Source organism: Ovis aries, chromosome 6 (genome assembly GCF_016772045.2).
Source record: "Ovis aries strain OAR_USU_Benz2616 breed Rambouillet chromosome 6, ARS-UI_Ramb_v3.0, whole genome shotgun sequence".
NCBI classification, from domain to species: Eukaryota; Metazoa; Chordata; class Mammalia; order Artiodactyla; family Bovidae; genus Ovis; species Ovis aries.
The window spans coordinates 22572405-22585691 of NC_056059.1; the positions used below are offsets into that span (position 1 = coordinate 22572405).

The window sequence follows — 13287 nt, forward strand, 5'->3', positions numbered from 1 at the left end:
ATGTAATGATGATGACTTAGAGTCACATTTACAAATAAAGGTACTTAGATTGTGTTTACTCATAGTATGCACACCCAGGAATCTAGAAATGCATAATTACTTGGATAGAATTGGTTAAAAGAAAGCTGATACCAGAATCTGCAGAGAAAGTGTAAACATTTTGGGGACAAAGACATACACCTTTATCTTAAAATCTGATCTCATTTTTTCTGACTTTTTATCTCAGAGCATTTGGCCTCAAAGGACAATTTTCTTTTTTTAAAGCCATAGTTCTTTAAATAGGAGGTAAGTTTCCAGTTATACAGCTGCTTACTCTGAAAATGCTCATCAGAGTAAGCAGCTGGGTAACTGCTTGTAGTGAGTATATCTTTATTATGGTATACCTTTTATGGTTTTATTTTAAAAATGAGTAAAGCTTGAGAAATAACAATCTCCTTCTGCTTTTCCTAACTTATAAATCTTATGCCATATCTAGTGAGAGATAAATGCCAAGACCTTTTCTGAAAGTGAAAATTATGAGAGAAATATGCTCTGAGACTTTTCTTATGGCCCTTATTCTTTCTTTTTCTTAAATGACATCATAGTGTCATGTGAAGATATCCAGAGAAACTCTCAGTGTTGCAACAAAGCACTGTAAGAGAAAAAAATTAACAATTTTACACTATGTAAAACATTCATCATGCGTGTGTGTGTGAAGCATAGGCTATTACTCATTAATTTAAAGTTCACATATCAAAGTTTAAAGCATAAAAGCACTGAAATATCACTGACTACAATGATCACTATTTTCTTATTTCTCTTTACAATAAGGGAGACCTGGGCTCAATCCCTGGGTTGGGAAGACCCCCTGGAGAAGGGAAAGGCTACCCACTCCAGTATTCTGGCCTAGAAAATTCCATGGACTGTATAGTTCATGGGATTGCAAAGAGTCGGACATGACTAAGTGACTTTGACTTTCACTTCACTTTTGTTGAAAATTTTAAATGAATTAGTTGGGTTAAAAAATAACTATGGACAACTTAATTTTGGAAGAGATGAAATGTATAAATTTTTAAAAGGAGTTCTTTGCCAGAAGAGAGATGTTACTGGGCTCCCTGCCAAAAAGTGACTCACAAACACACTCAGAATTACACTTCACATCTTGAGATCAGAGCATGTATTTACCTTTCTGAACCTTGTCACAGAGAAGATAAATCTCTTCCCCTCCAGTTACACATCCAGCTGTCCTGTCCATTCTTACTATTTTCAAGTTAGATGCATTGGGGGCTTCTGTTCACAGGAGAAAAACAACAGACGTCATGATTTATCCTCAGCTGCACATGCTGACCTCCTGTGAGGGACCTTAACCAAAGCATACTTAACCAAAAGAAAGTTCAAACAGATGCTTTCACTCATATCGCTATTACAAAAATATGGATAACAAGTGCCTTCTGAAATCCTCAGAGCACTGCTTGGGCATGGCTCATTCATTATCCCCAAAATAGATAAGGCAGAAAGGAGCAGTATTCATTTCTCCCACGAACACAGTAAGAGACATTAATAGAGAAAGAGAAAGAACTTTTCTGATGTTTCAGGAAGTTCCAAGCTAAAGGATGTGTGCAATTTCAGTTAGGTCAAGACTTTAACCCCAAACTTACATCCATGGTACTGATATACCATTTACAAGAGTCCTAGAAATTTAGGAAAAGTACAGTATTCTAAAACTATTAATTTTTATTCTACAGAAAAGAAAAATGAAGATATTATATTTCCTTTTCCTAAATTAGAATTTTGTGTGGTTAAGACATAAAAGTTTTGTGTGGTAATAGTATAAAAGCTTCCTTTTTTTCTCACTCTAACAGCTGCATTTTAAAGTGATCTTTGGTATAGGAGCCTACAATATTTTATAAAGCTTTCACTTCCCTTTAAACCTGTTTAAATTAGAGAAATCAGTTAGTTGCTGTACTTGGGGCATGGAGTTTTCTCTTAGACTAAACTCTATGACCTTTTAATGAGCCTAAATACTGCCCTTACAGACAGTTTGGAAATATTTATCTGTTTAATAAATCCCATGCATACCAAATAAGAAATCTGCATGGCAAATGCCAAAGACCACTGTAAAACTCTTCAAAAACTCCAGGAACTACAGATGGAAATAGAATTTTGAAGCCACAAAACATCAAAATATCTGTACTGCTCATTTAGTTAACTTGAAGTTCCTAAATGGATAAAGCTGTAACAAGTAAGAATGAAAATGGGTAAGTATAAGAGTTATCTTTTATTAACTTCTCTTCAGAGCCCCAACTATTTTTCCCATCTAAGAGTACTAGCAATATATCCTCATTATAAAGAGTTCATAAATAATAAGAAATTTGGCATTGCATGTAAAAGACTATAACAAACACAAGGAAGGAGATTTTTGAGCACCTCACCATATTTCACTTTTAATCTCGACATCAACTTTTAAAGCTAGATTTCTGTATTCTTATCTTGCAGATGATAAATGTGAGGCTCCAAGGGATTAAGTTACTTGCCCAGGAATCAGAGCTAGGCAGTAACTGCCAGGAAGGGGATGGAAGTCTGTTCCTGACTTTGCAGCAAGCTGCCTCAGGTCAGGAGTCGAGTACTCACTGCTGTCATAGATGGCGTCCGACACCACGGGTTCCAGACGCCTCGTGAAGCTGCCGGTGCTGTCTGGAAGGAAAGCTGTAAACATGAGCCGTACCACGCTGAGGTCCATCTCCTTCGTCTGCTGAAGAGCTGCCTGGCGGATGATTTCTTTTTCCCGATCTAGGACCAGACAAGACAGGCTGTTCATGTCCAGGGAAAGGCGTTAAGTATGAACATTTTAGATTGAGTGCTTTTATAAAGCCCCAATTAAGAATGTCAACTTAAAGTAAAAGTCATTTGTCTCTTTTGAAATTCTTCATATTGCTAATAAAATTTTAAGAATTATCTATGTCATCCAAACATAAAGGCATCAGAAGAAGGCTTGCATTGTCTCTGGATCACAGTGAAAACTGTCCTGTATGTGACAAATGACCTCATTCCTTTCCTATTATCCCCTGACCTCTCCCAAGACACAAAGGGTGTGATGGAAATAGAGAGGAGTAAGCTGACTATGCCTCAGTTGTGTTGAGGAACGTGAAATTAAATATTTCAGCACTGATAAATATATATACACTATCATGGGTAAAACAGATAGTGGGAAGTTGCTAAAGAACACAGGGAGCCCAGCCTGGTGCTCTGTGACAATCTAGAGGGGTGAGGGTCCAGGGAGGGGAGACAGGCTCAGGAGGGAGGGGATTATGTATATAATCATGACTGATTTGCACTGGTGTACGGCAGAAACCAACACAAAACTGTAAAGAAATTTTCCACCAATTAAAAAATAAAACAAACATTTACAAAGGAAATTAAATATCCCCAAAGCTGTATTCATCCCATGGTGCCCACCACAGTAGCAAGTAGGACTCAAAACGTGCAGTTAAGGAGCCGAGTAACTCAACTGCGTTTGGCTCCTTCCCCCTGATGGAGCTTTCTTGTTGATGGACATGACTGTACATAACTTATAATATCATAAGAGGTGATAATTCAAGTGAAGAGTACTTACTACAAAAGAGCTACAGTTTAAGTGATACAAAACCTCAAAGGAGGGGAGAATCCAGAGGCTTTGGAGCAGAAGAGTCATTGCCCTGAATCTTGAAAGGATGGCAGAACTTGAACTCAGGAACAGAATGAATAAAGACATCCCAGGAAGAGAAAGAATGTGCCAAGGAGAGGAAGAGAGAAATCATGGTGCTTGTATGGAGTGGTTCAATTTGACAAGAAGGAGTGTTGTGGGAGACAGTTGGAAATGCAGACTGGGGCCAGCTCTCAGGATGCCTAAAATGCCAGGGTCCGGAATTTGGATTTTGTAGGCAGCAGGGAGACCCTGAATAGTGGTGATGTGCAGGCTGTAGTAAGATCCGTCTGGTCAGAGGACATAAACCAGATTAGAAGTAGCAAGGGACAGAGAGGGCAACAAAAAATTGCCATGAGGAATGGAACCCCACAGAGCACAGAGGAGCCGGATCACACACTGGATGAAGAGGCAGCAGAGGTGAGGAGGGGGCCTCAAAGATGGCGTGAAGGTTTCAAGGATGAGTATCAGAAGACAGAACATGTTGATGGGAGGAGGATGCCTGCTTTTGGAGCACCTGAGTATGAACTGGTGGCAGGATGGCTCGATGGAAGGACAACACAGAGAAGCAAAATGGCACGTGTCGAGGGACAAAGATTGGGGTTGAAAGAAAAAACACAAGCAACAGCAGGAAAGTATAAAATCACAGCATTTCTTTATGATAGAAGATAGCTTATAATGTGCCTGAGAGCACAAAGAAAGGAAGATTCCTCATGATCAGGTGAGCTGGAGGAGTTATAAACAAAGGAGGCGTTCTTTGAATCTTGAATTCTGAACTGGTTTTGACAGGCTATAGAGGGAAAGGTGGCAGTTTAGGCAGAGGCAGGAGTGCATCAGTGTTTGAGGGGGTGATGGGAGGAGGTGGGTACCAGGTGGAACCTGAGATAGAGCTGGAAAGGGGGCTGGAGTCAGGCTTGGTATGCTCGGCTATGGCAGTACAGAGGTTATTCTAGAAGCAGCAAGATGCCATCAGAGGTTTCTGAGTGGTGACGGGGTGTGAGCAGCCTGGGGCACAGACTGAGGGTGAGATGAGCTCCAGGTCTACACCCAGGGGGAGAACCAGAGCTCTCAAAGGACCAAGGCTGGGAGGGACACTCACCTGTGAGCTGCCGGTCTCCTCCACCTTCTGCCTGCAAATAGGCAAGATCAGGATGCACCAAAAGCCCGGGATTATAGCCCCTTACACAGGCGTCTGTCATTCGTGCTTCCAGTGTTTCAAATACTTTTTTCTTTGTCACATGAAGTATACCCAGGTTTGCAAAGCTGGAGGAAAAACAGTAACGGCAACAACATCCAAAAGTTAGGCAGACAGAGACTAGAGTCCTGTTTTGCTTTAACAAAGCGGATTGAGAAAACAGGCACAGACCCTCAGTCATACTATCACCAGCTGCACGTCAGGTCAGGCTGGGTTTTGCCACCAAATCAGGCTGTGGTAAACTCAGAAAAATCTTCTGGTTTTCAAAGCTTATTAGACTTGCAAATTATGGGGTATACATACCTTAATAAGAAAGTTTCACCTAGACTCATTTTAAAGTATTTTCTAGGAGAGTTGTATAAAAGGAAATTTTAATTCCAGATATACTAACTTTACAAACTTTAAAAAAATAATATGTGAAATACTATATTTGGAAGATTATTTTTCCCTTGTGGATCATCCTAGGGCCTTGACGGGATTTAAAGTCTACCTAGAACCCCATCTCCTTCTGGGCCATCTCTAAGGCTGGAATTATTTATGATCACTAGAATGTCTACTCTCCACATGCATTCAGTCTTGAGGTTCACCTGTAATCAAGGGTAGAGAAGCTTTTATATGACAAAGGTTACATATCTATAGAACAAAATACGCTCATTAAAGCAATCCAAGGGATTTTTAAGAAAACATATGAAGTGCTCCAGCAAGTAATTCACTTTTTAAAATAAAGTACATGAAACAAAGAAGTGTGTTCAATAAATCTAATATAACAAGTAAAAAAAAAAAAAAAAAACTGTACCAAGGAGACTCATTCAACAAATATTTATTTTGCTCCCTAGTGCCAGGCAGTGTCCTGGGTGCTTCTGGCAACAGTCAAGGAATCCCTAACTTCATAGAGTTCATATGTTGCTGTAACAACAGAGAGAAAACAGGGCAACAACAGAGAGAAAACAAACAAGTAAGTTTTATAATTTAAAAGGTAAAAAGTGTTACCAAGAAACATGAAGAAGGAATGGGAAACAGGAAGGATAGAAGTAGAAGGCATAACACTTAAAATTTTGGAGACAGGACATCCCTGGTGGTCTGGTGGCTAGGACTCTTTGAGTTCCCAATGCAGGGGCTCAGGTTCTATCCCTAGTCAGGGAACTAGATCCCATATGCCTAACTAAGAGTTCACATGCTGCAACTAAGACTGGACACAGCAAAACTGATATTTCTAAAAATAAAAGGGATATTTCTAAAAATAAAAAGAATATTTCTAAAAATTAAAAAAATATTTTTTTAAATAGGGAGAGGCCAGAAAGGGCCTCACTGAAAAGATGTCAACTGAGCCAAGACTTCAAGGAAATGTGGGTTGGGACATGGATATGTAGAAAAAGCATGTCTAAGATGGAAGGAACAGTAAGTGCAAAGACCCTGAAGTAGGACCATGGCTGGCCGACGAGACAACAATGGCAAGGAGGCCACTGTGGCTGGAGTTAAGACAGGCAAGCAGTCATGAGCACATACAGCTATATGTGAGAAGTTCAAAGAAATAAGCGGGGCACAGATCTTTTAAAGTCTTGTAAGCTTCTGTAAGGGCCCTTCTTTTTCTCTGGCTTTTACTTGGAAGGGAAAAAAAATATTAGTAAAGGAAAGATAGAAATATTATGACAACTGGATCAAATGAAATAAAGAATAAGATAATGTTGGAAGCCAGATAAACTAGACAAAGAAAATACACGATGTAAAGGCAGAACGAGATGAACACTCAGACAGAGGCTCAGATACGAAACGAGACAGGGGTCCACACAGTGATGAAAAAATGTAGGACAGCGGAGACACACAGAGAAAAGAAAATACAAAATATACCCTCCTGGAGAGCAGAGGTATCTGGTGCCAAGAACAGTGCTTGACACTGGGCATTTAATAAATGTCTGTTGGATGAGTAAGTGCAGGAATTAATCCAGCACAGAAAAACATGCACTATGACAAACTGGTAAGTGAGGAGGAGCAGTCAGATTCTCAGAAAGAGCGCCTCCATATTCTGGCCTGTTAGTCCTTACTACTATTCAGGACATCTGTAACGACAGCAAAACAAGGCTAATGCCAAGGTAACAGCACTGACAAAGATGGTGTACCACTTTACACTTCACCGTCTATAAAGGGCTTTTCATGTATATTATCTAATTTAATCCCCGTGGAAAAGACATCATTGTTACTACATGAAGTGTTAGTCACTCAGTCGTGTCCGACTATTTGCGACCCCACAGACTGTAGCCAGCCAGGCTCCTCTGTCCATGGAATCTTCTAGGCAAGAATACTGGAGTGGGTTGCCATTTCCTTCTCCAGGATTATTACATGAAAAATGGATTTACTCTGGTAACAAATGAAATAATACAGAAGTCAGTCTTCTGCTTTAGGTTACAGTAGAGCACCAAAGACCATTTAAGCTTCTCACTCTAAACAACAAAAAATAGTTTTCATATCCTGGACAATAGATGGCTTAGGACAGTGAACCTAGAGGAAAGGAAGACAAACAAGGTGAGTCTGCAAATTATGCTGCACTAATACCTAGAGCGAGCTTCCAGGCTGCAGCATAGGGAGGGGCAGCTTTCTATTTAAGCCTGCTGATCTCCCTGAGTTGAGGAGGCAGGAAACCAACGAGGATAGAATTCACGGGCAGACACCAGTGAGGAAAGAATTCCACACAGAGAGACACCTAGAGCATGAGTGCAAGGACATGACCCAAAGCTGGGAAAGGAACCATCAAAGCACAGATGCGGCTCCTCCTGGGGCACACACAGGGCTAGAACGGTCCAAGAAATCTCGTGAAGCATGAAGGATTAGAGTGGACAGTTAGAAAGACATTGCCTTAGTAATGGTTTCAAGTTAACCCTAGATTAAAGTCTGCTCTGGTCTCCCTAAAAAAGGCTTAAAAGTAAGTCTAGAAAGGGCCAAATTAGTCTCAAATTTAACTTTATCCCAATGCTCAAAAATATTTGCAAGATTCCCCCAAAAGCCTGTAGAGATGAAAATTACAATGTTTGGGAAGAAAAATACACTAGATGACATTGTCTGAACAATTTAGACACCATAGACAAAATGTTTAGTGACCTTGAGGACACAGTAATAGAACTATCTGAAATGAAACAGAAAAAAACTGAAAAAGAACAGATCATTCATGAGCTGCGGCACAATTTTAAATGGCCAAATACATGAGATTGATGTTCTAGAAGAGGAGAAAAAAACAGGAGTGTATGGGAAAAGTATTTAAAAAATAATGGCTGAAAAGTTTTAAAATTCAGTAAAAATTGAAACCCAGAGATTCAAGAATCTCAATAAATCACAAAGAACAAGAAACACGAAGAATATGACACTAAAGTTTAACATAATCAAATTGCTGAAAACTAGCTGATAGAGAAAAACCCTGACACATGATGTACGGAGGAATAAAGATGGAAGAATGACAGGAGACTTTTCGGAAACAAGGAAAGCCAGAAAACAGTGGAGCAGTGTATTTTAAGGACATGCAAGAAAACCCTATAATTCTACACTCCTCAAAAATATCTTTGAAAAACAAAGGCAAAATAAAGACTTTAAGATGTACAAATTGAAAGAATTTCGCGGCACACCAGTAGTTAAAAAAAAAAATGGAAAAAAAGTCAATACATGGTTAAGTATAAAATATTTTTTTCCTTATTTAAAAGTTTCTTTAAAAGGTAATTGATAACTTAAAGCAAAAATAAAAAAACAATATATGGTGGGATTTATATTAATAACATATACAGATATAAAATATATGACATAATAGCAAGAAGGCCAAAAGAGGAAAAATGTTATACTGTTATACTGTTATACTGTTAACATGCTGTAAGTAAAGAGGTATAGTGCTTTTTGAAGGTAGACTACAGTAAGTTAAAGATGTATAGTATAAACATAAAAAGATTGCTAACAAATGCAAATAGGTATAAACCTAAAAGGAGATAAATGAAATAACAAATAATCAAGTAATCTAAGAGACAGAAAAAGAGGAAAAAAGGAACAAAGAAAAGATGTGATAAGCAGAAAACAAACAGCAAGATGGTAGATTTAAACACAGCCATATCAGTAATCATATTAAATAAAAATCACTTAACACCCACTAAAAGACACAGAGTGTCAGACTGAATAAAAAGACCCAACTATATGTAGTGCAAATTTATTTTTAATATAAAGACACAAAAACACTGAACTGAGCAGATAGGAAAAATGTTTCAAGCTAACATTATTCAAAAGAAAGCTGAAGTAACTATGTTAGTCTCAGTCAAGGTAGATTTCAGAGCAAAGAATATTACCAGGAATAAAAAAGGATAATGATAATGGGACTGATTCTTAAGAGGACATAAGAATCCTAAACATTAATACATCGAATAAGAGCTTCACAACATAAGAAGCACAATCTTATAGAACTGAAAAGAGAAACAGATGCATCTATGAATATAGTCAGAGATTCCAATACTCTTAATAATTGATAGAACAGTAGAGAGAAAATTAGTAAAGAGACAAAAGCCTTGAACAAACAACCCAATTGATATTTACAGAACATGCATTCAAAGTGATCACGCTAAACACTCTTTTTAAGTGCACAAGGAACACATATACCAAGACAGACCATATTCCATCCAAAAAACAAGCTTCAACACATTTAAAAGGAGTCAACTCATACCAAATACTTTCTTACCACAGTGGAACCCAATCAGACATCAATAACCAAGCTACCTAGGTAAGAATGTATTTAAATCAAGACTGGCCATGTAATAATTAACTGTTGAAGGTGAGTGATGGGTACAATGAAGGCTCATCATGCTAATCTTTCTACTTTTGTATATGTTTGGAAATTTCTATAATAAAATGCAAAATAAAAATGAGATCAGATACTATTACTATTAGCTCATTAAACAGAAAAAACTGCTACTGCTGCTACTGCTACTGCTAAGTTGCTTCAGTGGTGTCCAACTCTGTGCGACCCCATAGACGGCAGCCTGCTAGGCTCCTCTGTCCCTGGGATTCTCCAGGCAAGAATACTGGAGTGGGTTGCCATTTCCTTCTCCAATGCATGAAAGTGAAAAGTGAAAGTGAAGTCGCTCAGTTGTGCCCGACTCTTAGCGACCCCATGGACTGCAGCCTACCAGGCTCGTCCGTCCACGGGATTTTCCAGGCAAGGGTACTAGAGTGGGGTGCCATTGCCTTCTCCGAGAAAAAACTGAGAGGATCATAAATGTTAACAAATGAGAACGCAAAATGGTACAGTCACTTTGGAAAGCAATTTGGGAGTTTCTTATCAAGATAAGTGAACTCTTAGCACAAGTCCCTACAATTCCATTCCTCAGTATTTGCCCAAGCCAAGAAAAATTACAACTTCTGTTCACACAAAAAAGTGGCTTTGTTCTGAAAAACTAGAAACAAACCAAATATTCTTCAACAGGTAGATAAACAAACTGATATACCAATACAACACAACAATGTAATGCTACCTAATAATTAAAAAGAATAAACTACTGATGTACACAGCAACCTAGAGGAATCTGAAATACATTATGCTATGTGAAATAGGCCAGATTCAAAAGGGCTACACACTGTATTATTGCATTTGTATGTCATCATGGAAAAGGCAAAATTACAGGGGTAGAAAACAGACCAGAGGTTGCCAGGGCCTAGAGCTGGAGAAGTATTTGACTCTAAAAGGTCACACAGTGATTTTCAGGAGGTGATGAAACTATTCTCTACCTTGACTGTGATTACACTAGTATTTATCAAAATTAGAACTGTACACTTTAAAAAGTGAATGTTACAATATTTAATTTCAAAAATTTAATGAAGAAAGGTTATCACTGCTAATTGGACTAGAACTACAATCCTGCCTCTTAGTCAAAATGCCATACATAAATGGCTTTCAAAGTGTACTCTCTAGACCAGCAGCATTACCTGAGAATTTATTAAAATGCTTATTCTTGGGCCTTATCCCAAGCCTACTGAACCAGAAACTCTGAGGGGTGAGCCTCAGCCATCTATGTTTCAAGAAATCTTCCAGGTGATTCTGATGGCCCCTAAAGTTTGTGAACCACTGCTCTGCACGATGACCAGGCAATGAGATCAGAATCTCTGAACACAGGGCTTGGCATCAGTAAAAAGTGATCAAAGGTGACTTTATTTAGCAGGCAAGTTTGAAATCTGCACTATGCCAGACATTTCTATCAATATAATCATCTGGGAACTGCCTCTGCCCTCTCGCTAGGATCAAATCCCCAAGTCCTTGCACTGGGATTCTAAAGTAGCTCCTCCATCTGGCCTTTCTTCCTCTAAAATAATGTCACAGCAGGCCAGAGACTTAAAAGCAGCCCAACTCAACTCACAATACACACCCAAGCTTGGAAACTGGATACTACCAATCTCAGTCTAGATCTTGTCCATTTTCTCCAAATAGCTCCGTTTCTGTGTATTAAGGTTGAACCATATGAACCAGCCAAGTCAACTGTTTCTGGATCTACAAAAACAGCAGTTTAATGTGGTCTGCCTTACTTCGCCTCATTTCTCTTCTGCGTTTTATATCTATATATCTACTTTGAGAGCTTGCCATTGGTATATGCTGGAAATATTAGTTTAAAAAAAAAAGAAAAAAACTTCACATCTCTCTAAATCAGGGCTGCCAGGAAGCAAGCAGAGGGTGTGGTGATTATTGGTGAGGAAGGTGGCTTAAAGCAAAGTCAAGTAACAGTTTCCATTGAATGCATATTTCAGAGAACGAAAATGTTGTTGAAATGAACTGCTGATATTTAAGATTGAAAATAAAACACCAAACTAAGATTATTTTTATGAGGATAAGCACTAAGGGCTGACTAAAGGAGTAGGAAATATTGACAAAAAGTCAAAATCAAAGTTAGTTTAAAAAGTTACTCACCCCTCCGCATTAAAGCAATCAAACATATAATATGACTTAGTTATCTAAAACATGAATATTTTAATATAGGTAACAAAATACCTTTGAACACAGAAATTAAATTTTATTGAGAACTCAGGCTGAGAGTTAAGAGAAACACTCCAAGGAAAGGTCATTCTTTTGGCTTTGATAATTTGGTTTTGGTAATAAAGGTTATTTATCCTCCCAGGGTCATTTTCCATATGTCATTTTTGATTATGTTGGATTGATGTCCTGCTTATGAATCTATCCTTTTAACCTAAACTGTTCCACTGGAAACAGCTTATCAGGGTTTTCATTTCTAGTATTGACAAGTCTGAGGAGTAACTCTGGCTATCTTCCTAAATTTCTCTATGTGCTATTCTTACCTACAAGTTAGAACTAAATAAGAATAATCGATGACATCCTTTAAATACTCATGTGCAAGTCGGCTCATGTTATTTCATAAGACTACCTAATGTTAGTTCAGTATAGACCTTGGATGTTAAGCGCCTGGAGATAGATTCTGTGGCCTAACTCTCAGACTGCATAAGAGAAGAAATTAATGTCCCCAAGAGGTCATACATATTACCCCTAGTCCTGCAGTGGAAAGTGACAGAACTGCAAACAGAACTCTGGTTTCCAGACCACTAGAGACTCTTTCTACTAAAATGTGACAGGTTCTCATATTAGAAACTTAACAAAAAATAAGTGAGACAAATGAATCATGAAGGAAACACTGTATTTTGGGAAACACTCTAAGCAAAAGTTGCTCTGTTAAAAGTCAAATTATGAAAGGAGTACCAAGGTTTCACAGCACGCTGAACAGGAAAGGCTACCGAATCTACATGGAACATAGAACAATGGACTGTTTCAAAATTGGAAAAGGAGTTTTCAAAATTGGGAAAGGAGTACGTCAAGGCTGTATATTGTCACCCTGTTTAACTTATATGTGGAGTACATCATTTGAAATGCTGGGCTGGATGAAGCACAAGCTGGAATCAAGATTGCCAGAAGAAACGTTAATAACCTCAGATATGCAGAAGACACCACCCTTAAGGCAGAAAGCGAAGAGGAAATTAAAGAGCCTCTTGATGAAGGTGAAAGAGGAGACTGAAAAAGCTGGCTTAAAACTCAACATTCAAAAAACTAACATCATGGCATCTGGTCCCATCACCTCATGACAAATAGATGGGGAAACAATGAAAACAGTGACAGACTTTATTTTCTTGGGCTCTAAAGTCATTGCAGATGGCAACTGCGGCCATGAACTCAAAAGACGCTTGCTCCTTGGAAGAAAAGCTATGACAAACCCAGACAGTGTATTGAAAAGCAGAGATATTACCTTGCCTACAAAGGTCTATATAGTCAAAGCTATGGTTTTTCCAGTAGTCATGTATGGATGTAAGAGTTGGACCATAAAGAAGGCTGAGAGCCAAAGAATTGATGGTTTTGAATTATGGTGCTGGAGAAAGACTCTTGAGAGTCTGTTGGACTGCAAGGAGATCAAATCAGTCA

General features: G+C 38.5%; 1 protein-coding gene across 6 annotated transcripts in view; it reads right to left on the reverse strand.

Annotated features, from left to right (window-relative positions):
* NFKB1 (nuclear factor kappa B subunit 1) overlaps positions 1–13287 on the reverse strand; it is a 125030-nt gene that overhangs the window by 34171 nt on the left and 77572 nt on the right. For all 6 annotated transcript variants that reach the window (XM_012179609.5, XM_027970852.3, XM_042251201.2 and 3 more), the window contains 3 exons: positions 4761–4924; positions 2611–2769; positions 1165–1269 (listed from right to left, as the gene is read on the reverse strand). In XM_012179609.5, the coding sequence (XP_012034999.2) occupies positions 1165–1269; positions 2611–2769; positions 4761–4924 (428 nt within the window). The remainder of the gene's footprint in view (positions 1–1164; positions 1270–2610; positions 2770–4760; positions 4925–13287) is intronic.